Raw genomic sequence first — 22,931 nt, forward strand, 5'->3', positions numbered from 1 at the left:
TGAGCAGCTTTGATGGCCTAAACATGCAGTTATGCCCTGCAACATCGCCGGACTTGTCTCTCATCTGAGATGTCCTTGGTTAGCAACTGCAAAGGAAGCTGGCAGCAGCGGATCTTGATGATTTATGTACCCAAGTACATTCAGTTTAAAGGGGCATTCCTCAGACCACCATTAATAACCTCATTAATAGCATTCCAGCATGTGTAAGTGTGTTCATTTCTGTACATTGCGCTCATACTCGACACTGAATAAATCGAGATGTTATTAACATTTTTATTTAAATTTTTCTTAATTTGCATATCATTAACATGTCTATCAATCCTGTGATTTTCATGAGTCCACGACTTTTCCTTCTTGATGTTGCAATTTAAATTTTGAGAAGTGTAGCACGAATTGCCAGTCCTGTATTCTCCATACTTTCCATGGGTAGAATGAATTGTTAAAGATCAGCACTCACTTTCGTCTTGATTTTTTCAATTTATTTTCTTCAAGACATCATATACAATAGCGATGCGTTTCAATCTATATCCATAGTTGTTTTCTCAAACTGGAATTAAATCGATCAGATGAAAACACGTCAGTATTGTATATGGTGACTTGAAGAAAATAAATTGAAAAAAACTAGACGATAGTGAGTGCTGATCTCTAACAATTCAGTATATCTGGAGTCCATCCTCTGATTCGAGCATCACAAGGAAGGGGTAGAGCCCGCCTGAATAGATTTCCATGCGTGGAAGAGAGATATAAAATGGTGGTAAAGGTCCCAGTCTACCCGAGAGGGGTAAGTACATGCCAAGTGATCTTTACAGGATACAATACTGAGTAAAAGTGAATACATAATTACATTCTGCTTTCAATTATCAGAAGCTGGCTCCAGACTGAAGACAGAAAGGGGGTCATGTGAGAATGTACGAGGCACAGAATATGGCTTGTTGCTGGCAAGGAACATCACAATACAATCCTGTATCAAGTTTACAGCATGTCTGTCATTTATGAACTGAAATACAGTTCCGTACAGATGTGTTTCTTCTACTTGTACATATTTTACATAAAGCAGCCAAGAATGCTCTGCTTGGTCCATCTGTACCTTAACAGCCCAGAAAAAGCTTCTGTTTTCACCTCTCAGCACATTGGCTTCCTGCCTTTATTCCCTGTCGTCAGTACCAGGTACATTGTGCCCTCTTTTCTTCCAAAGGTCTGCACTGCCTGCTATGATGACCTAGATTAATGTCAAAGTTATTATATGTTGACATTTCACAAGTTCTTGCCAGGATATCTTGTCCTGAAGCAAGTATGTAGAGCAAAGGAGACCAGGACTACAATGTTAGCACTATATAAATCTCATTCAGATGTTTCTCTTGGAAGCGTCTTACTCTTGGTGTGCTGAGTTCATATGTGCAGGTGTCTTATGAGATATGCAGTCTTACTGTACGCCATAGCGTTTACACGATTTTGCATGGATCTTTTGATTTTTCTTGCTATGTAAAACGCTGCACTGTAATGCAGTATTGTAAATGTCTCAGGTCATGATTCTGAAGCCAACATGTTTACCTCATAATAGGCTATTTTAAGAAGAAGCTTTTTTCATAGAGAAGTGGTATCTTAAAGAGTAATTTCCATTCTTTCCCTTAAAGTGAACCTGTTAGGTGTAATATGGACCCAGAACCACGAGCAGTTCTGGGTGCATATTGCTAATCCCTGCCTAATTGTCGCTGTATATACTAGCATAGATAAAGAAATCTTTAGAAAAAGTATTTCTAAAGATCTCATATGATATGCTAATGAGCGCAGGGACTAGTCGCAGGGACGTTAGTTCCCTTGCCTAGTTGGCCCCCTTAGCATGTAAGCATGCCCCTGTGGGCGTGCTAACATGCTAATTAATGCAGATCCTCAGAGGATGGTAGCGGTCACCTCTCTGCTGCCATCGTGTCTGACCCCTGGATTCTGGCTCACTGCGCATGTTTCCGGACGTTCGATCATGCACTCTATGAAGCCGGGTATATGCGTCCTGGCTTCAAACTTGTGTAGTGCGCATGACCGAAAGTCTGGGATCATGTGTACTGAGCTGAAGTCCAGGGTCGGACATGATCGTAGCAGAGAGGTGAGTGAGATCATCCTCTGACGCTGCGCATTCATTAGCATGTTAGCGTGCCCACAGGGACGTGCTTACATGCTAAGGAGGCTGACTAGGCAAGGGAACTAACGCCCTTGCGAAGAGTCCCTGGACTTATTAGCATATCATATGGGATCTTTAGAAACACTTTTTCTAAAGATCTCTTTATCTATGCTACTATAGGCTGGCACTGCTGGGGAGGCATTAACAATATGCACCCAGAACTGCTTGTGGTTCTGAGTGCATACAGGACCTGATAGGTTCCCTTTAAATTAATAGTGCACATGATAATAGGAAGTTTCTTAATATGTCTTTTACTTGACTTCTCATTCACATTTCTCAATTCTTGGGTAAACTCTGTCTTCAGCAAAGACTTTCCCATTACTGAGATAGAAGATGATGGTTGGTGCTTATAAAGTTCTAAGGAGAACTGTAATCGTCTCTTCAAGAGAATGTGAAGCAGGATGTCTGTAACTCCTCTCTCACCATAGAAGTCTAAAGTACCAACAGTCATGTTATACTTCTCTAATGTAATACTTTGACTTCACTGAATTTTGATTTTACCCATGTATGGAGAAAGAAAGCTCAATCCAGAAGGTTGTAAGAACAGATTTCTCTGATAATATTTTACAAATTTAATATTAATAATTAAAATGATGGTTAGTCTTTAATATATGGCTTGAGACGTTTTCCTAGAGTCTCAAAATAAATCTAAATATTAGCAACTTAATAGAGAACCAGTAATATACTGTATATATACTGTATTTAATAGCATATGACTGTTCATTGTTAATGTAAGCTCTTTCATGAAGCACCACAGGAGGTGTTTTTTCTGTCTCAATTGTCTCGTCATCAGTTCTGCCTGTAACATTTCTATTCAGTTATCACCATGAAGCCAGACGGCGGAAAGAATACGGGGCATCCTTCACCTTTTAGTTGGCTGTAAGTCATGATCAGGTTAGTAGTTTGGCAATCGGGGGATGTACTATGAATATAAATGGGTTACCACAGTAATAGCTGAGAGCTAATAATGTGATGTCCTCATACACAGGTTAAGTAGTACATCTTTCCCATGACTGAATACATTACAGTACCGCTTGCACCATGTGGTCCTAACTTCTATACTTTATTGACATCCATTGTACTCAGGCATTACCAGGCACACATTCAGCCAAAAGTAATAGAAACAGAAAGAGACAAATAATATAGACAAGAGTAGCTGTAGCTACAATTAGAGCAATGGGATAAAGCTACCCTCTGCACCCAAGAACATCTCTCTTGGACACCAATGGCTGCTTTTATCTCTTGAATGTTCCCGAGTGAGGAAATGGTACACATCATACATCCTGATGCTCCACTCAAAATCTTTGGGCCAGGGTAAAACACTTCAGAACAGCATTTTCTAGATTGATGAAAAAGCTGAGCAGGTTCATCATTTCACATATTCATGGGCCCTAACGATCTAGCAGAAGACAACTCTGGCAGAGTTTGGAGAGAATCACTTATCACTGGGTTCTTTGTCTCCAAAGGTAACAACTAATTTGACCTTCATGATATGTTTAATGTGTAACAAAAGCAACAACATATGGCCATGGTTCTGTATAGATGGAAGGTGAACCTTCAGAACCATTTGCTCATGTGGGTCCAAGAAACCCCAGTCTGTAGCTAAACAGAAGAAATTAATCTGGTTGTAAAGCTGAGGAGGAACTTAAAGAGAATCTGTCAATAAGGTTTTTTCCAACTAATCCAACAGCACCATAATGTAGGGCAGAGACCCTACTTCAAGTGATGTGTCACTTACTGGGAAGCTTGCTGTAGTGTTGATAAAATTGAAGAAAGAAGGAACATCCAGCTCTTCAGGCGAGGAAAGTGTGACGCCCTGGGCAAGCCAGGGGTCACAGGTCATACACCACCACACCCTACATCCCAGTTAGGAACACCAAAGCTAACCAAAAATCCTTGTTGCCTTCCTCCAGAGACTGATGTTCACACCAGGGGGTGGGCCAGGCGGTTGGCTCCGCCCACCGAGGAGTTCACAGCTCTGGAGGCGGGAAGAAACCAGTGAGTCCAGTGAGGGACATGAAGGAGTAAACAGGAGAGTAGCCCAGGCAGGAGCAAAGAGGAGCTAAAGAAGTGAAAGTAGGAAGAAGTAAAGTGGTAAAGGAGGAAAGCAAGAATGGTGACAGAGAGAAAGCCTGAAGTAGTCCAGCTGTGTGCAGGACAGGGTCAGCAAGGTCAGCAACGACGGTGACTGTCCGGAGGGGTGACTGTTCGGGCGTTCCTGGAAGGACCGCGGACGGGTAGTGACCCGGCGGTCTGGAGCAGCGTGCAAAGGACAGTCAGCACCAGGGCAGGGGCCTCTCGGACCCCGGCAAGGCTAGGAGTTGCCATAATTTGCCGAATCCGTCAGTGAAGGGGACGTTGATCCCCCAACAACCAAGTCCCGATTGAAGGCAACAGTCCAACCATTAAGGAGGAACACCGCCACCGCCAGGGCACCAGTTCCTCAGGGCCAGCGTCTGCGGGCAAAGTAGAGCTCCTCCGGTCCAGCTTGAAGCCGGGGAGCGGGTTACCGGTGGGAACCCATCGCTACCAACTTAGAAACATCAGGTGCAGGTCAGAGGGACATCACCGTTACCTACTGGGAGAGCAAGTGCAGCCGTCCGTGGGAACCGTCTTTCCAGCCGTGTAGTTTACCGTAAAACTGGGTCAACGTCTCAGGCTGAGTGAGTACCACAGTGCCGCAAGGCACAGCGCTGCCCCCGCGTCCCTGCGCCCACCAGGCCCTGCATCCCCCATCTCATCATCGGGCCCCGGGATCACCAACCCCTACCCACGGAGGGGCAACGCAACATCTCGCTGCTACACACCATCGTCCCCGGGCCTATAGAGCAGCGGTGATGAAATCACCACAACCGTGGGTGGCGTCACGGACAATAAACTATCCCCACACCCAACAACCCCCTTTCACTCACGGGCGAGGAGCGACGCTCGAGAACCCCCGGGATCCGGCCCACAGCTCGAGCCACCACTGAGCAGCAGCCGCCGGACCCGAGCAGAAGGGGTGAGCGTAGTGTGCTGACACCCTCCTCCCCGCCCGCGACAAAAGCCATGGTCTTTATTTTAGCATGCTAAAATAAAGACCATGGCTTTCCTCGCCTGAAGAGCTGGATGTTCCTTCTTTCTTCTATTTGCAATATCGGGTTGTGGCAGTGCCTGTCCGTGCTCCAGGGAGAGGCCAGGGGTGAGCTTGTACACGGTGAGCTGATATACATAAATTGGTTGATAAAATCACTGTTGTGGTGTGGGGGATTGTACAGAGTTCAGCATTCAGAGAACTGGTCGATCTACAGTAGACAAGACAGGGATTTATATTAAAAAAAATAAGACAAGCAGTCCAGTAAGTGATACATCACTGAAATCAGGATCTGTGCAGATACATCATGCTGGTTGCGGACGGGGCAGCAAAAACCTTTTGACATATTCCTTTTAAAGGTTCCAAGCAAAAATCTGGTCTCTAAAGTAAAATCTGAGTCAGAGCTCCCAATGATTAGGTACACCTTTGATAGTAAATATACAAAAGACTTTAAGAAAAGATTGTTGATGGCCATTTAAAGCAGTGTTCCCCAACTCCAGTCCTCAAGGCCCACCAACAGTGATTTATTTCATGCGCTTTGGTGGCTCTTGAGGACTGGAGTTGAGGAACACTGATATAAAGAGCCTGCCTCTGTTTCAAGTCTACACAGTATGCCTTCTTAGATTAAGTCTACAAAAATTACAATAAATGAAAAGACAGTTATTATTTTGAGATACAAATACTCTAAAAAAATGATCATGTTCTAATGGGTAATAAAACTAATTTGAATATAATACACAAAGAAATTGCAATATACCTGGTTATGTAATGCTCCTCACAGTTATAAAGCTGTTCTTCCATAGAAATTTACTAGATACACAAATCTATATTTGTAAAAATGTACTTGCACAACATTAAATTTCTAAATTAGTATATAGAAAATCATAAAGGACTTGCTTACGGTCTATCTGGTCAGCAAAGACTTCACCATAGATCATCCAATAAGGCATATAAAAAATATTTTTTGCAAGTTTCCATGATGGTTCTTCACTGGGAAAGAGAATGGCTTGCCTTGCTACACCGAAGCTCATCAGCACGACTAACATGATGATCACAAAGTACATCATGTCTATCATCTGCATGGAATGAGAACATTGAAAACACAAATTTACAATCCAATGAAATGGATTTCCATGTTGTTACAGTGCTAACTTTATTCATAAAGTAGTCAGATCACACTTTTGTTTTTGTCACCAATGGGTCTCACATTCTAATGGACTTACCATGCACCAATACTTACAGATGTGTTCCTCCTTACCTAACCTTGCTCTTGGGTCAACATATCTTAAGAAGAGATGAGTGAACCCAAACAGTAAAGTTCGGTGTCTCTACTAAATACAGGGTTTACAAAAAAATCAGTGTCCGAGTTCAGAGTTTGGGTGTTTTACGTATGCAAACCACTTGCCAAGCATCAATCTGCTGGGGTACAATCGGTGCACGGTCCAGTGCGAGCCACTTGTAGCATTTGAAAGGCTCACACTGGGTGTAAAATCAATGTTATTGGAAGTAGTGTGCACCAAACAAAAAATGGAATAACCTCGACCACCCCCAGAACTGATCTGTTTATGGAAAGCTGTCTGTGAGCGGAAAGCCAAACTGCCTAATTAGTGACTTCCATTAGCATTCAGGTCAAGTCCAAGTCCCGAACTGAACATTATCTGAAGTCCGGTGGAACTTTCAAAGGTTTTGCTAGCATGTTGCTAAGACAGCTGTGAGAATGTATAAACTCAGTGCAGATGTTTCCCTGGTCTGACAGAATCCAGGATCCCAGTACTACAAATCAACAATGTTAACCAATCAGTCACAAAACCACAGTTTTACCGCATTGTCTTCCATTTTCCCCTGAGTAAGCCACAACCAATGGCGGAACGTGCGACTCTGGGCCTTACCCCAAATTACCCTAATTCATTTTTCTATTAGTTCTGGTTTATTATTTTTTTATCCTACAAACTTTATGTTCTTGAATTGTGTATTTGGTCATATTTGCCTATCAGGGGTTTTACTACTGAGGTTGAAGGGTGACAAAGGTTCTTGTACTTATTGGGTGCTACCTCATTGATGATTTCATTCCCTTTATACAACCCTCTCCTCCTTTCAGTTCCCTACACACAGTCCCAACCTGCAGTACATTATCCTTTAAGTCCCCTATACAAAGCTCCATCCTGCAGTATATAACTTCTTCCAACCCTTTATACACAGCCACATACTAATGTTTTCCTTTTTGGTTTATGAAGCTAGGTGTTACGGGGGGACCGGCAGATTAGGACCAGGGGTATATATCCCAATCGCCAGTCGGGGCCCACCGTGCTCCAAATGGTAATGGAGCTGCTGGCACCCTGTGGGTTAGGCGGAGACTATAGAGCTGGATGGCTCTGAGATAACTCAAGAAACCGGTCACGTGTGTAGGGACACGTCAGACCGGGCGACAACCCAGTTAGCGTTTCGGTGGAGCGGACGCTACTCCGACCACGTGTGTAACAACATGTCAGGCCGGATGGTAACCAGTTAGCGTTGACCGAGAAGACCGCTGCGACAGCACCCTGTCGGCCACGTGTGTAAGACACGTCAGGCCGAGCGGTCCTCCGATTAGCGTTTCTGGCCACCACTCGGTAGTCACACCAGTAGCATTTGACTGGGAAGCCGAGGAGGATAATACGGTTCACACACCCAATCCAGGAACACCCTGTTAACTTCACAGGGGTTCTGGGGTGCGCTGTCCGTGCGCGTAGAGGGCACTCTCGGACAGGTGACGCAACAGGTATTCTGTCTGTGTGCGTAGGAGGCACAACTGAACAGGTGACGCAGCAGCCGCAGCCCAGTTAACGCCACTGGACTGCTCTAGCACAACAGGAACGGTAGCAAGGAAGCACGGCGCCTGACCCTCATGTGCTGAGCCACGAATCTTGGCGTGACAGGCACCGTTCGCCTAGCCCTACCTACCGCTTCCAACAAGGCTTATGCCACCAAGAACTCTAAATGAAGACTGCGCACGTCCATGTTGTGTCCAGCCCCTTTTATAACCTGGGTCCGCCCCAAACCCAGGGTGGAACCACCAAGGTCCAATAGCAGAGTGCCATGTCATCAGTGACGTCACATGCGACCTATCCAGAACCGCCACGTCATTGATGACCTCATGGCAGCCACGCCCCAAACACTTCACCAGTCATCGTCTGACGACCAATGGTGAGGTGCCAGATCATAGGGGCGGGCCTCTGTGAGCCAGTCCGGAGTTGCCACGTCATCAGGACACCTGACACCCTCTGCCCTATCAGGGCCTGCCACCTCACGGACATGCTCAGTGAGATCCTTACCGGATCTAGCCTCTGATGCACTAAGTGCCTGGGCATGCTCAGTAGCCTGAGCAACAGGCTCAGATAGCAGACTATCAGTTTGAGCATGCTCAGTAGGCACATCCCAGAACTTAGACACAACACGAAGTCCAAGTACCTGTGCAAAGAGGCTGTTAGGGTTAATTGTGGGAGCATGCTCAGTAGCCTGAACTGAGGACTTAGTCTCAGACATAACACAATCAGGCTGAGCATGCTCACTAGGCAAAACACCGGGCTTAGACTCTGGCTGGGGTAAATCGGCGCACGCATGCACACTAGCCGCCTCTCCACACTTAGACATGGTGGAAGGAGCAGCCAACTGGACGACCCGAGGCACGGCCAAGAACGGCAGCCGGCGCCTGGGCGCAACAGGAACCGCAGCAGGCTGCTTGCGGCTATGGCGCCGCCGGTTCGTAACACTAGGTGAGGCTTGTTTTTTGGGGGATGAGCTAACATTATTATTGATGATATTCTGGGGAAGATATGTTTTGATCACTTCTTATTGCACTTTTGTGTAACATTGCAGAGCCCCAAAAATACAAATGCATTTCAATTTTTTTTTTTCGCATTAGTGTATACAGTGTACACAGCAATACCACCTACTATATGTATATTTTCATTTTATTTATTTATTTTTAAATATATATTTTATTACTTTTTACTTTATTTGTTTGGACTTGAATCTGTGGTCACTAATTGGTTTAACTATATACTTCAGTATAATGGTATTGCAATCTAGTAAAAATCATGGTCTCCAATGAAGCCCAACTAGCTGGTTTTCATTGGAGCACTGTCATTACAAGCTAGGGGTTTTTGACAACCCATAGCTGTCATGGAAACTTATTGGTATTGTATCAAAAGAGTGCTGAGAGGCATGTGGAATGGTACGCACCCTGGTCAGAATGTCTTAAATACAGCTGTCAGAGATTGATGTTGCACCCAGTGATATGGGGTACTCTGTTTCGGGCAGTACAGGTTTTGGGGAAGTCACGATGGTGGCCATTACCCGGTTCCGTGCCCTGGGCCCTTTTTGTAATGGGGATATTTACAGGGGAGAATAAGATAAATGTTCAAATGTAACGCCACTTGCGGTGTTGTGGCTAAGTGTAGGGAGCCGCCGCTGCAGAATGTCTTTACTGGGGCTGGTGGTATTGGCAGCTAGAATGGTAGACCCTCCGCAAGTAGGGTTTTGCCCCAGAGGGTGTATGGTTCAGTGGGCATCGGAAAAAGGTAGTCCACACAGGTGTTCAGTGCAACTGGTTTACTCACTGCTGGTAGATGTTGACTGGTTGCCCGAGGCCAGCTGGTTGCGCCTCCAGGTCCCCTTCGTCCCAGTGCCAGTTTGAATCTCTGGTACCTTCTTCCGCTGCACCTGTCTCTGGTAAGTGGGTCCCCATGGTATGGAACAACTGGGGGTCACCGTTCTGTGGTTTGTCCACTTATGTCCGCCTGACGGTAGCATGAACCCTGTGGGGTTAGAATCTCTCGTCCTGTCCCCGGTTCTCCAATTGCTACTGAGTCTTCGGATTCTTTAGGATCAGCAAGGTCCTTGATGGTCCCCTTGCTGTGCAGGTGTTAACTGGTCGTCCTGGAGCTCTTTCTAGGGTCCTGTACCTCGTCGGTGCGTAGTTCCGGGAGTACTCCACCAGCAACCATTTCTCTTGGGTACCAGGTCACCGTTAACCTGCAACAGACTGTCTCCTCTGTCAACTCTCTCGTTTCCACCCGACCGACGACTGTCAACTCACCCACTGTCTCTCTCCACAGTCCGCCTCTCCCACCTAGTCAACTAGTGAACTGGATTGGCTCCACCTCTAGGCGGCCATCCATTGCTCCCACCCTAGCTGGGTACCATTGTATGGGGGATTGTTGGGGAAAACTGGGATTACCTGGGTTTTTGTTGGTACTGGCACTGGGGTTCTGGGTCCCTAAGGGGGTAGGCCCTGCATCCTTGCATCCTTACGGGGATGCATTACCTTGTATCACCCTGATGGTCTCAGGGGTGCTACAAAGACAGTGGCATATAAATGGTTAACAGCAGTGGGCAAAGCTCAGCTCCACATGCTACTGCTAGAGACAAATTCTGGTTGTACATCACAGCTGTTATCTGCAATGATGTAAGATCAGTTTCTGAGCTTGCAGCAAAGACGGACGCAACATATAATGTACCAGAATGTTATGGAAGGTGATAAATGCTATTTACCTGCAGATTACTCCAATACCTGCAGGTAAATAGTTTTTCTGAATGTGACAGTTTCTCTTTGGAAGCATGGCTACTGTATATGCCCTTATTTTAAGGACTTTGTTCCTACTGACATTTTAGATGGCAGTCGTCATTGAGGACCAGCAATAAATCATGACAAATAGATACTGAAATAGTAAGCCGTTTGCTGTTCCTGGATCTTTACATGTATTTAGCTGACAAGTTTCTTTTTTTTTCTTATCAGCACAGTCATACTTCTTAAATAGTGTGATTTTAGCACTGTGTTCAAGAGACTGACAGAACCAGTGTAGTGTGGGCTCTGATGACTTTGTTAGAGAAGTGTGGGATCTCACAGTGATACAGTTTATGTAGGAAGAGAACTTGATGTCACGCACATAAATCCTACTCTTATCTGATGATTCCTTGTTATTAATGACTGCATCTATTAGTTCAGAAACTAGAATCTGTGACATTTTGTAATTTCTTTCAACTTATAGAACTATTGCACAACTTCATATAGAAGATAGGTCATATCAAAGTATTGCATTATATTTTGAAATATTAAGTTAGTTTTAGATTTTTTTCAATATTTATTATTAGTCTTAATTAGGGATAAGCGAATGTATTCACCACTATTCGGTATCCGACAGATAACAGGCTATTCGCACCATTCGGTATCCGACGAATAAAACTGCATCTGCTCCGCTACTTTCATTTTCATTTCTGCCTTCCTGGCGCCTTTTTCCAGCTAATGAACACATCTGATGTTGCTTGCCCTCACAGTAACGCCGCAGCCATCTTTGTTGTGGTGTTACTGTGATTGGCTTGGCCACACAGCAACATAGGGGCTATATAAGGCAGCGGTCATTTTGTGAACACGCAGCCATATGGAGCTGGCAGTATAGATAGACTGTATTGTCTGCGGGAGAGCATTCATAGATCCAACTAATAAATAGTCCTTCTAAGGGCTGAAGACAGTGTCCAGTAGCTGCTAGCAGCTCCATAAATCGCCAGACCGCAAATCTGTGAATGTGGACCCAACTATAGGGCCAGTGACAGTGCAGTGCCTTGTAAGTGATAGCGTTCGTGCTGCAAACTCCTAAATAGTCCTTGTAAGGACTGAAGCCAGTAGTCAGTAGCTGCTAGCAGCTACATAAATTGCCAGGCAGCAAAACAGTGAATACGGACCAAGCTATAGGGCCATTGTTAGTGCAGTGCTTTATTAGGTGAGACCGATCCTTCTTTAAAAAAAAACAAAAACAGCCTCTTATTAGTGCTGCATACAGTATGTTAGTGCAGTGTCTCATATAGGGAGAGCTTTTTCACAGGCAGGGAGAGATTTAATGCTGTCCTGACATCTACTACTAATTAATCAACAATCCCAGCACTGCTACATCCCTTGTGTCTCTTCTACTAGGGATAGGTATTGCAAATTCCTAAAAAAGGTCTCAAAATTTCCAAAACAACGGGTTCAGGTGTAGTATAGTGCCTGTCAGCCACCATCTCAATTCATACCAGCACAGTTGCGTCCTTCTGTTGGCTTCATAGTGTACCCTACTGCTAAAAAATACCTAGTGTAAGTGTAAAAAAATCCCAAAAAAATTGCTGTCACGGCCTGTAGTTCTGTCTGGAGTCAAATACCATCATAGCACCAACCTAGCATCCTGGTGTTTCATTCATATCGTACAGAACCTAAATAGTGGCCTGCTGCTACTAAAACACAGTGTCAGTGTTACAAATTTTTAATTAATAGTCGGTGTCAGTGGCTCTACATCTGCCTGAAGCCAAATAACGTTATAGCACCAACCTAGCATCCTGGTGTTTCATATTTATCTTACAGAATCTAGATAGTGGCCTGCTTCTACTAAAACACAGTGTCAGTTTTACAAATTTTTAATTAATAGTCGGTGTCAGTGGCTCTACATCTGCCTGAAGCCAAATAACGTTATAGCACCAACCTAGCATCCTGGTGTTTCATATTTATCTTACAGAATCTAGATAGTGGCCTGCTTCTACTAAAACACAATCCGAGTGCCTAAAACCAATACTAAAATAAAAGTGGTGTCAAACCCTGTTTTCTTTTAGGACTGAAAAACATTCACAACATCTTTGTCGACTCCTCCAAGAGGTACTTTGTCCAATAAAGGTACCTTGCGTTTTTAGACTTACAGGAACAGCTATCGTGGGAAACTATTAACACAAGTATACCAACCCGGCATCAGTGTTGTTCAACTGCCTTTACAAAAGATCACGTTACAGTGTTCACCTTCAAATATTCAAACCCAAAAAATGGGAAAAAGAAGCGATAAGGGCCGTGCAAGAGGTGGTAGTGACAGTGGTGGTCGCCCAAGCAGTGTGACCAAGCCAAAGAAAAAAATTCCTGCTTTATCTACCTCTGCCTTCTTATCCCAATTTTCTGTTCCACGTGGGAAACCACTCTTGCGTCCTGAACAGTGCAAACAGGTAACGAGTTGGCTAGCAGAAAATGCCTCCAATTACTTGTCGAGTAGCAAATCCCAAGGGTCCACACAGACAGACTTGAGTAGCTCAGAGGCTGGGCCATCGAATTCTTAGCCTGGTCCTCTTTCCTCACAACATCAGTATTCTAAGGAAACATATGGCCCCAAAGCAGGTTACTCTGAGGAACTGTTTACGGGACCCTTTGACCTTTCTTGCCTCTCACCACGCAACACCACCAACACACGTGAGGCCATGGTGTGCCGTGACCTGCGGAATCAGAATTTTTTTTAACTCCTTGGCATGTTATGCACTGTTGCAAATCCTCCCAATTTAAAAAAAGAAAAAAAAAACTGTTGGGAGTACCTACTGATGCAGTGCTCCATGGTGTCTGAACCATCCCCCCTGGGGAAACTGAATTTTTTTAAATCATCAGTGTTAGCTAGTGGAATAAAGCCTGAGTTCCAGAGTGAAACAACTGCCACTTCCACGGTGCTGCATGCTTCACAAACTGCAGTCTAGGAAGCAGGCGATAATGCGTCCTGCTCCCAACCTGCTTTTGGCCAGATGCAATCATCATCAACATCAGCTTCGATGTCCCAGCGTGGCGTTCATTTGTCCATAAAATAGACATTACTGAATAATTTGAATAGAATTTGAATAGGGGGCCACTGGAGCCGGTGGTGTTGTTGGAAGAGGAGGGCAAGACCAACACCCAAATGGCCACATTTGCAATAGCACTGTAAAGTGTTATGGAGTACGTATTCCAACTTTCACACTATTGACGTAGGGGAAGCAGAAAACTATAAATGACTGCCATCCCTCCCCAATGTATGTTACAGGGCCCACCTGAGGGCCCTAAGAAGTCTGAGATTTGAGGACAGCCAGTGGCCCTTTCTACATTTGAATAGAGGGACACTGGAGCCGGTGGTGTTTGTGGAGGAGAAGGGCTAGGCCAACATCCCAACGGGCACATTGTAGCTGACCTTTTAAAATGCTGTCAAATATGTCCCAAAAAAGGAGGTGCGAGACAGACACCAATATAATGTACCGTATTTTTCGCTTTATAAGACGCACTTTTGTTCCCCCAAATTTTGGGGGAAAGTAGGGGGTGCGTCTTATAATCCGAATATACGGGAGGGGGGGTGTATATATATACAGAGTCCAGTGGAGGTGCAGGCAGCTCTGGAGCAGTGCTGGGGGCTGCTGGGGGCAGGGAGAGCTGGGAGCGGCAGCGTTTGATCTCCTGCTCCCGCTCATATAATATGCACAGCCGCTGTCCATCAGCAGCGTGGTGCTGAAACTGCATCGCACTGATGGGCTGGGGGAGCTGTGCATATTATCTGCCTGTGCTTACCTTTGATTGCACAGGATCCCCCCTCCCCCTGTGTTAGATATGGCCCCCATGCTGCTGCCCATAGTAAAATAATAAACTCTTTACTCACCTCCTCCAGCGTCTGCCCGGTCTCCCTCCTGCTGCTGTGATTAGGCACCAGAGATATCTCTCTGCTGTCCCGATCACATGACCTGCACTAGAACCAGGAAGTAATAAGTGCAGGAGACAGGAGGAGCTCAACCCCGAGGAGGGATACACGAGACAGGACACTGCTGCAGAAGGTAAGGAAAGAGTTTATTTTACTAAAAGCAGCAACATGGGGGTGATATGTAACAGAGGGTGATGTCTGCCTGCCAGAGTGGGCCTGTGTGCCTGCCAGAGTGGGCCTGTGTGCCTGCCAGAGTGGGCCTGTGTGCCTGCCAGAGTGGGCCTGTGTGCCTGCCACAGTGGGCCTATCTGCCTGCCACAGTGGGCCTGTCTGCCTGCCACAGTGGGCCTGTCTGCCTGCCACAGTGGGCCTGTCTGCCTGCCACAGTGGGCCTGTATGCCAGCCACAGTGGGCCTGTATGCCAGCCACAGTGGGCCTGTATGTCAGCCACAGTGGGCCTGTATGCTAGCCACAGTGGGCCTGTATGCCAGCCACAGTGTGCCTGTGTGCCTGCAAGAGTGGGCCTGTATGCCAGCCATAGTGGGCCTGTATGCCAGCCACAGTGGGCCTGTATGCCAGCCACAGTGGGCCTGTATGCTAGCCACAGTGGGCCTGTATGCCAGCCATAGTGGACCTGTGTGCCTGCAAGAGTGGGCCTGTATGCCAGCCACAGTGGGCCTGTATGCCAGCCACAGTTGGCCTGTATGCCAGCCACAGTGGGCCTGTATGCCAGCCACAGTGGACCTGTGTGCCAGCCACAGGGGCCGTGTGCCAGCCATAGAGGATGTGTGCCAGCCATAGGGGAAATGTGGCATCACTGGGGGACGTGTTCAATATAAGGTTGGCCATATCCAGATTAAGGGGGCTAATTTTAGGATGAGGGGGCTATGAGGGACATATACCCTATATTATTTGTTAGACGGACACTGGCATTATAAGACGGACCCCATTTATTAAAAAATTCTCTATTCCTTCACCAAATTTGGGGGTGCGTCTTATAATCAGGTGCGTCTTATAAAGCGAAAAATACGGTATAAGTTACAGCCCTTTCTAATCGAAAAAGGAAAAAAATGTAAAAAACGAAACGTGTGAACATATGCTAAAGTGTTTTTTTTTAGGTCGGGGCTTGATTTTACATTTTATTAAAGTGATTAGGCACTACAAACGGTTTCTTATCAATTTCCCCTCTTTTACTTTGGTTTGAGAGCTGTTCTGGTGACTACGTAAACGCCGCGTGCTGTTCTGAGCACGTTATTCCAAGACACCAGAAATGCAGTCACGCACCTTCTACAGGCTATGCCCATACTGTTTCTGCCTTTTCCCATCCATTTCAACCTTTTCCTCAGTCACCACAGCGCGCACTGTTAGGTCCAACGTGAAATTATTCGGGTTTCCCATAGACTTACATTGCGCATCGAATATTCGCGAATAGTCAAATAGTGGCGGCCTATTTGTCGGATATTTGCAAAGTCGAATATTTTGGTATTCAATCATCCCTAGTCTTAATGTATGTATTCTAATATACTTTGTATTGCAGCACTATGTATTTATTGTGACACAGTTTTCACTATCACATGTAGAATGCACTGTTTTTCTGTTACCTTTTCAGTAGTGATGGGCAAACTTGCAGATACCCGGGATCGGTGGGTCAAAATGGGTTTTAAAAAAAAACCTGATTGATCCTGGATATCTGGCCGGTGCTAGTCCCCTTATAAATTTATGGGGACCCGAATCAGGCACTTAAAAATGGTGGTAGAAGGGGTAGGGGGATTGAAGCAATACTTTATACTTACGAGTCTCCGTGTGGCTGTAATGCTACTTTTGACGCACCCCCACCCTGTGTGGCAGTGTGTATGACTGCTTTCAATCAGACACATTCTATCTATGTCTATATTGGTATAAAAATAAACAAATAATTAAAAAAATTGGCATAGGTTCCCCCCATATTGTGATACCCAGATAAAGCATACGGCTACAAGCTGCAGGCCCCAGCCATGCGCTTATTTTGGCTGTGTATCAAAATAAGAGGGACCCTATAAGGCTTTTTTTTAATTATTTAAATAAATAATTTAATAAAATGGTGATCATCCCAATTTTGATACCCAGCCATGATAAACCCAACAACTGGGGGTAGTATTCTCAGGCTGGGGAGACCCATGCTTATTGGGGACCCCCTGCCTAAAAATAGCAGCCTGCAGTCACCCAGGATTGTTGCATCCATTAGATGCAACAAATTCAGAACATTACCCAGCTCATCCCGATTGCTCTGGTGGCAATTGGGGTAATAAGTGGATAATAACAGCTCACAGCTGCCACTAAGCCCTAGATTAGTAGTAGGAGTCGTCTATGAGACCCCTCATTACTAATCTGTAAGTGAAAAGAAATAAACAGAAACACCGAAAAAAAACCTTTATTTGAAATAAAATACAAAAAACCCTCTTTCACCCCTTTATTAACCCCCAAAACAGCCAGGTCCAACATAATCCTCATGATGTCCCGCAACAATTCCAGCTTTGCTACATCTGAAGTGACCACCCACTGTGAGCTTCAGGCAGGAAATGACTGAGCTGCTCGATTAGCAGTGACTTCACTTAGTTTATTTGCGGCCACAGCTGGAGTTTCACACTGTCCTCCACCTGTGACAGCAGGTAACCTGACCTCAGGTAACCTCATTGAACTGAGTGACCTCACCTGAGTTCACAGACCTTCATCTCCTGGCAGAAAACTGCATTTTTTTTTTGCCAAGAAAAGCAGATTTAGTGCTGAAATTTCTACACCATATTCCTGCACCCAATCTACACCTCCTGGAAAAGATTTTGCATCATTATACAGTTAGGGCCAGAAATATTTGGACAGTGACACAAGTTTTGTTATTTTAGCTGTTTACAAAAACATGTTCAGAAATACAATTATATATATAATATGGGATGAAAGTGCACACTCCCAGCTGCAATATGAGAGTTTTCACATCCAAATCGGAGAAAGGGTTTAGGAATCATAGCTCTGTAATGCATAGCCTCCTCTTTTTCAAGGGACCAAAAGTAATTGGACAAGGGACTCTAAGGGCTGCAATTAACTCTGATGGCGTCTCCCTCGTTAACCTGTAATCAATGAAGTAGTTAAAAGGTCTGGGGTTGATTACTGGTGTGTTGTTTTGCATTTGGAAATTTGGAAGCTGTTGCTGTGACCAGACAACATGCGATCTAAGGAACTCTCAATTGAGGTGAAGCAGAACATCCTGAGGCTGAAAAAAAAGAAAAAATCCATCAGAGAAATAGCAGACATGCTTGGAGTAGCAAAATCAACAGTCGGGTACATTCTGAGAAAAAAGGAATTGACTGGTGAGCTTGGGAACTCAAAAAGGCCTGGGCGTCCACGGATGACAACAGTGGTGGATGATCGCCGCATACTTTCTTTGGTGAAGAAGAACCCGTTCACAACATCAACTGAAGTCCAGAACACTCTCAGTGAAGTAGGTGTATATGTCTCTAAGTCAACAGTAAAGAGAAGACTCCATGAAAGTAAATACAAAGGGTTCACATCTAAATGCAAACCATTCATCAATTCCAAAAATAGACAGGCCAGAGTTAAATTTGCTGAAAAACACCTCATGAAGCCAGCTCAGTTCTGGAAAAGTATTCTATGGACAGATGAGACAAAGATCAACCTGTACCAGAATGATGGGAAGAAAAAAGTTTGGAGAAGAAAGGGAACGGCACATGATCCAAGGTACACCACATCCTCTGTAAAACATGGTGGAGGCAACGTGATGGCATGGGCATGCATGGCTTTCAATGGCACTGGGTCACTTGTGTTTATTGATGACATAACAGCAGACAAGAGTAGCCGGATTAATTCTGAAGTGTACAGGGATATACTTTCAGCCCAGATTCAGCCAAATGCCGCAAAGTTGATCGGACGGCGCTTCATAGTACAGATGAACAATGACCTCAAGCATACAGCCAAAGCTACCCAGGAGTTCATGAGTGCAAAAAAGTGGAACATTCTGCAATGGCCAAGTCAATCACCAGATCTTAACCCAATTGAGCATGCATTTCACTTGCTTAAATCCAGACATAAGACGGAAAGACCCACAAACAAGCAAGACCTGAAGGCTGCGGCTGTAAAGGCCTGGCAAAGCATTAAGAAGGAGGAAACCCAGCGTTTGGTGATGTCCATGGGTTCCAGACTTAAGGCAGTGATTGCCTCCAAAGGATTCGCAACAAAATATTGAAAATAAAAATATTTTGTTTGGGTTTGGTTTATTTGTCCAATTACTTTTGACCTCCTAAAATGTGGAGTGTTTGTAAAGAAATGTATACAATTCCTACAATTTCTATCAGATATTTTTGTTCAAACCTTCAAATTAAACGTTACAATCTGCACTTGAATTCTGTTGTAGAGGTTTCATTTCAAATCCAATGTGGTGGCATGCAGAGCTCAACTCGCGAAAATTGTGTCACTGTCCAAATATTTCTGGACCTAACTGTAGCATTAAAACCGCATGGTGTTTTGATGCATGTTTCTGTCATGAGGTGTAGATTGGGTGCAGGAATATGGTATAGAAATTTCAGCACCGAATCTGAATCTTAAAGATATGTTGCTGTCATTCACCCATTAGTGCCATGATCTTTGGTATCATTCATGACATATAAAGTCACCTAAGAATCAGTAGTCAAGGAAAACGTTAACTTGCTATGCATCTGGAAAATAATTTTGTTTTTGATAGTGTTAAGTTATGTGTGCATCCTAAATAGTTGATGCAGAAATTTCTGCACCATTTCTGCATCTCTTGGCAGGAAAAAAGTTGGGCAAAAACATGCTTTTTTGTCTCGCCTTTATGGTGCAAATTTTTCCAATTCATTATTATGGGTGAATTCTAATCTTAAGCAAAGATGCTGAAAGAATTGACATGATGCAGATTTAAATCTGCACCAAATCTTCAAGAAGAAAATCTGCACCAAATCTGCAAGGAAAAAATACTCAACGAGTGCACTACACTTCCGGATTCTCATTCACTTTGCTGACATCGAGAAACCCTCAGGTTGTGGGACAAATCTGCACTGAAAAAATGCATCAAAAACGCAACAAAAACACAACATGTTGCACACATTACAATTAAATGTTACTTGTTACACGTTACAATTAGAATGTAGTGAGATAAAGAAATGGTCATATAGTAAGAGTTCTCCCAATAATTTGAATTATCTATCTATAGGTAGCAAAAATAAGTATTTTTTACAATTTCCTTCCCCTTTAAATTCTCTATTTTTGCTGTATGTTTTCTTTTTCTATCTTATTGCTTACAATTAATTGCCAATGGGACCACTGCTAAATGAAAACAATGGCCTGAAATGTCCAGTACCTATAAGTTCTTTCTTTCTGAGCACTGCTGGTGTTCATTATGGCTGAAGCGTGGATTCTGATACTAGAAATGCTAACCACCTCTGCTAGTCACACTGTGCTTCCGATACTGTGTAGAGCATGGCAAGGCTGCCTTATTTAGCAGCATCGGTAGCGCACAGTTCAGGCAAGCAGCTTGACAATGATGATGGCCTAATCTGTCACTAAAGTACAAGAGCCTGCCTACCCAGTGACCTGGATGTCTGGAGGCTAATGATTAGTGTTCTTCTGCTTAAGAAGATGAAAACAAACCTTTATGGCAGCTTACCACTAGAAAAATTACCATTTAATAATCACGTCTTGGAATTTTGTATTTTCCACTAAATGTAACACTAAGAAAAGGTGAAAATAACTGTTTACTTTTAGTTTAGCCACATTACTTTAAAGTTCCTTTCTTTGCTATCAATAAATCTCATGAACCCGAAGGCTCCGTGACTAACTTCTATTTACAGAACTGCTAGACCACAGGATATTTTGGAGCTACGATTTCTTGCCTGAACTGATTGCTTAAGGTTATTGCCCTATTTCAGTTGGGAGACAGACTAGCTCCACCTTAACCTCAATTATTTCTTTAGCTTAGACTGTTCTTCTGCTTAGATTTTAGCAGAGAGGAGAATGAAGTTGTCCAGGAGAGCTAAAGGCTTTTCTTTTTTTCTTTTCATAATGACAACTTCATTCCTTGACACTGCTCTACTAAAATAGAAGCTGGCACAAGACGAAAAAAAATCATAAACTCAAGCTGAACCATGTTTTCCATCTCCACCTTCCCACATCCTAGACCTCAAGTAAACACTCAAGCCTTCAGGCTGATACACTGATACAGTAACTGGTACAGTCAAGAAGTTGAGGTTTCCTTAATGATACTCATGCCGCTGTATTTCCCATAAACCTTAAAGTGTAGGGTCATCTACAGTTTCTCAATCAACTAACGCTTTAAGTATGGCATTAACACAGTCTAAGTCCCCTCTATTCATATTTTGAACCTAATAGGGTACACAATCCAAATGTTGAGAATCTAGTCTTCAGACCATTGGTATGTGCTCTCATTTTAGTTTCTTGATGTCAAGTATACCAAATATATTGTATCCTCAGGTTTTTGGTTTAGGTCTTGTTATACTCTAGACCATGGGTCCCCAATTCCAGTCCTCAAGGGCCGCCAACAGTGCAGGTTTTCAGGATTTCCTTAGTATTGCACAGGTGATAATTTAATCACCTGCACAGGTGATGATTCCAACACCCATGCAATGCTGAAAACATGCACTGTTGGCGGCCCTCGAGGACTGGAGTTAGGGAACCCTGCTCTAGACAGAACTGTAAATGTATGGCTTTCCTAAACCCCATCATGTTCATAAATTTCAGAGATCCTACTCACCATTTTCCCAATCATCATAACATAGGGTCCGAGGTATTTGTTTACACCAAAGATGTCTAGCAAACGAATATACCAGTAGATAATGTTGACACAGTATATCACTCTTCCATAGCTGCTGAAGGGCTGCTCTTGTAAGCGAAGTATCATCCCAATGGAGAAAAGCAGTATGGAGATGAGGTCTGTCACATTCCAGTATTCCTGCGACCAGACTTTAAACTTCTGTAACAACTTTCCAGGTTCTGACATCAGGATCTGCAAAGTATAGAGATATTAGCAACATATGTAATAAAAAATCCAATTTCTTCTCAGATCCAGGTATTACACATAGCACCATTGATATCATTTTCTGCAGACATTGGGAAGATCTTTCTAAAGTAGTGCAGTGGAAAAGCTAAGCAATTGCCCATTGCAACCAATATCTTTTTCATAGTTAAGATGCCATATTCTGTACAAACAGGATAATTAGTCCTAGCACTTCCCATTCCGCAGAAAAAATGTTGCAAGTCCAGCAAATAAAAAGAGACTGGTTATGAATTTTCTCGAAACGCGTAAACTAAACCAAATTGACCTGGAATTTCATGTATTTGTCTCCGTTTTTGAAGATATTTAAAAATAAATAAATAAATAAAAACATCTTGGAATAAAGATGAGTCTTATTTACATGCTGGACTTGCTACATTTTTTCTGTTTCCCTGGGGTGATGGTCCGTGCATTGTGACAGGTGAGCTTTTTTTTGTTTCTACGTCCCATTCAACCCTTGTCCACTACTATCATTGCGAATGAAACATAACCTGTCCCATCTGAAAGCAGCATAAAGTTAGGACAGAAACCTCAATACTAATGCTTACTGGGCTCCATGCTGTAATTTTGATAAAACATTTTATATCCTACAGCTTTGCTAGGAAATTCAAAAACAGCAATTTTATCAAAACTACAGCAGGAGGACCTTCAAGTGACCCAATGATGGAACCATACATTGAATTGTACAGTAGCAAAGTAGGCCTCTAATGAAGGTTTTATTTTCTATGACAGCGTAAAGGGGTTTTCTAGGGCTAAAATATTCATGACCTATCCTTATGGTTGGATTTACAGAGTGCAATCATGGTGAACAATACTATCATAACAAAAAATATATAGTTTTATTTATTAACGTATAATTTTCTTTGTAGATTTCTAAATACAGTCATGTCCTATGTGTGGAAACAGGTTTTTTTTCTGCTGTATGTTTTATGTAGTTTTCTCCCAGGTATTTTTACTAAAATATGCAATACTGTTTATGTGGTTTTAGTGTTCAGCATTTTTAATGTACTTTTTTTTAGCAGAAATACTGCCATTCTGCACTTATAAAACACAAATGTGATTTTACATTTGTTTTTTTCAGTCTCCTACAGAAGTCTAGAAAGAAATAATGCACCAAGAAGTGTACAATTCCAC

At 43.7% G+C, this 22,931-nt stretch overlaps 1 protein-coding gene across 2 annotated transcripts in view; it reads right to left on the reverse strand.

Annotated features, from left to right (window-relative positions):
• The window catches only part of TRPM3 (transient receptor potential cation channel subfamily M member 3), a 714,819-nt gene that overhangs the window by 61,147 nt on the left and 630,741 nt on the right, over positions 1 to 22,931 (reverse strand). For both annotated transcript variants that reach the window (XM_075317925.1, XM_075317917.1), the window contains 2 exons: positions 21,498 to 21,749; positions 6,151 to 6,325 (listed from right to left, as the gene is read on the reverse strand). In XM_075317925.1, the coding sequence (XP_075174040.1) occupies positions 6,151 to 6,325; positions 21,498 to 21,749 (427 nt within the window). The remainder of the gene's footprint in view (positions 1 to 6,150; positions 6,326 to 21,497; positions 21,750 to 22,931) is intronic.

The sequence above is a fragment of the Anomaloglossus baeobatrachus genome, chromosome 1 (assembly GCF_048569485.1).
Source record: "Anomaloglossus baeobatrachus isolate aAnoBae1 chromosome 1, aAnoBae1.hap1, whole genome shotgun sequence".
In the NCBI taxonomy this organism is placed as follows: domain Eukaryota; kingdom Metazoa; phylum Chordata; class Amphibia; order Anura; family Aromobatidae; genus Anomaloglossus; species Anomaloglossus baeobatrachus.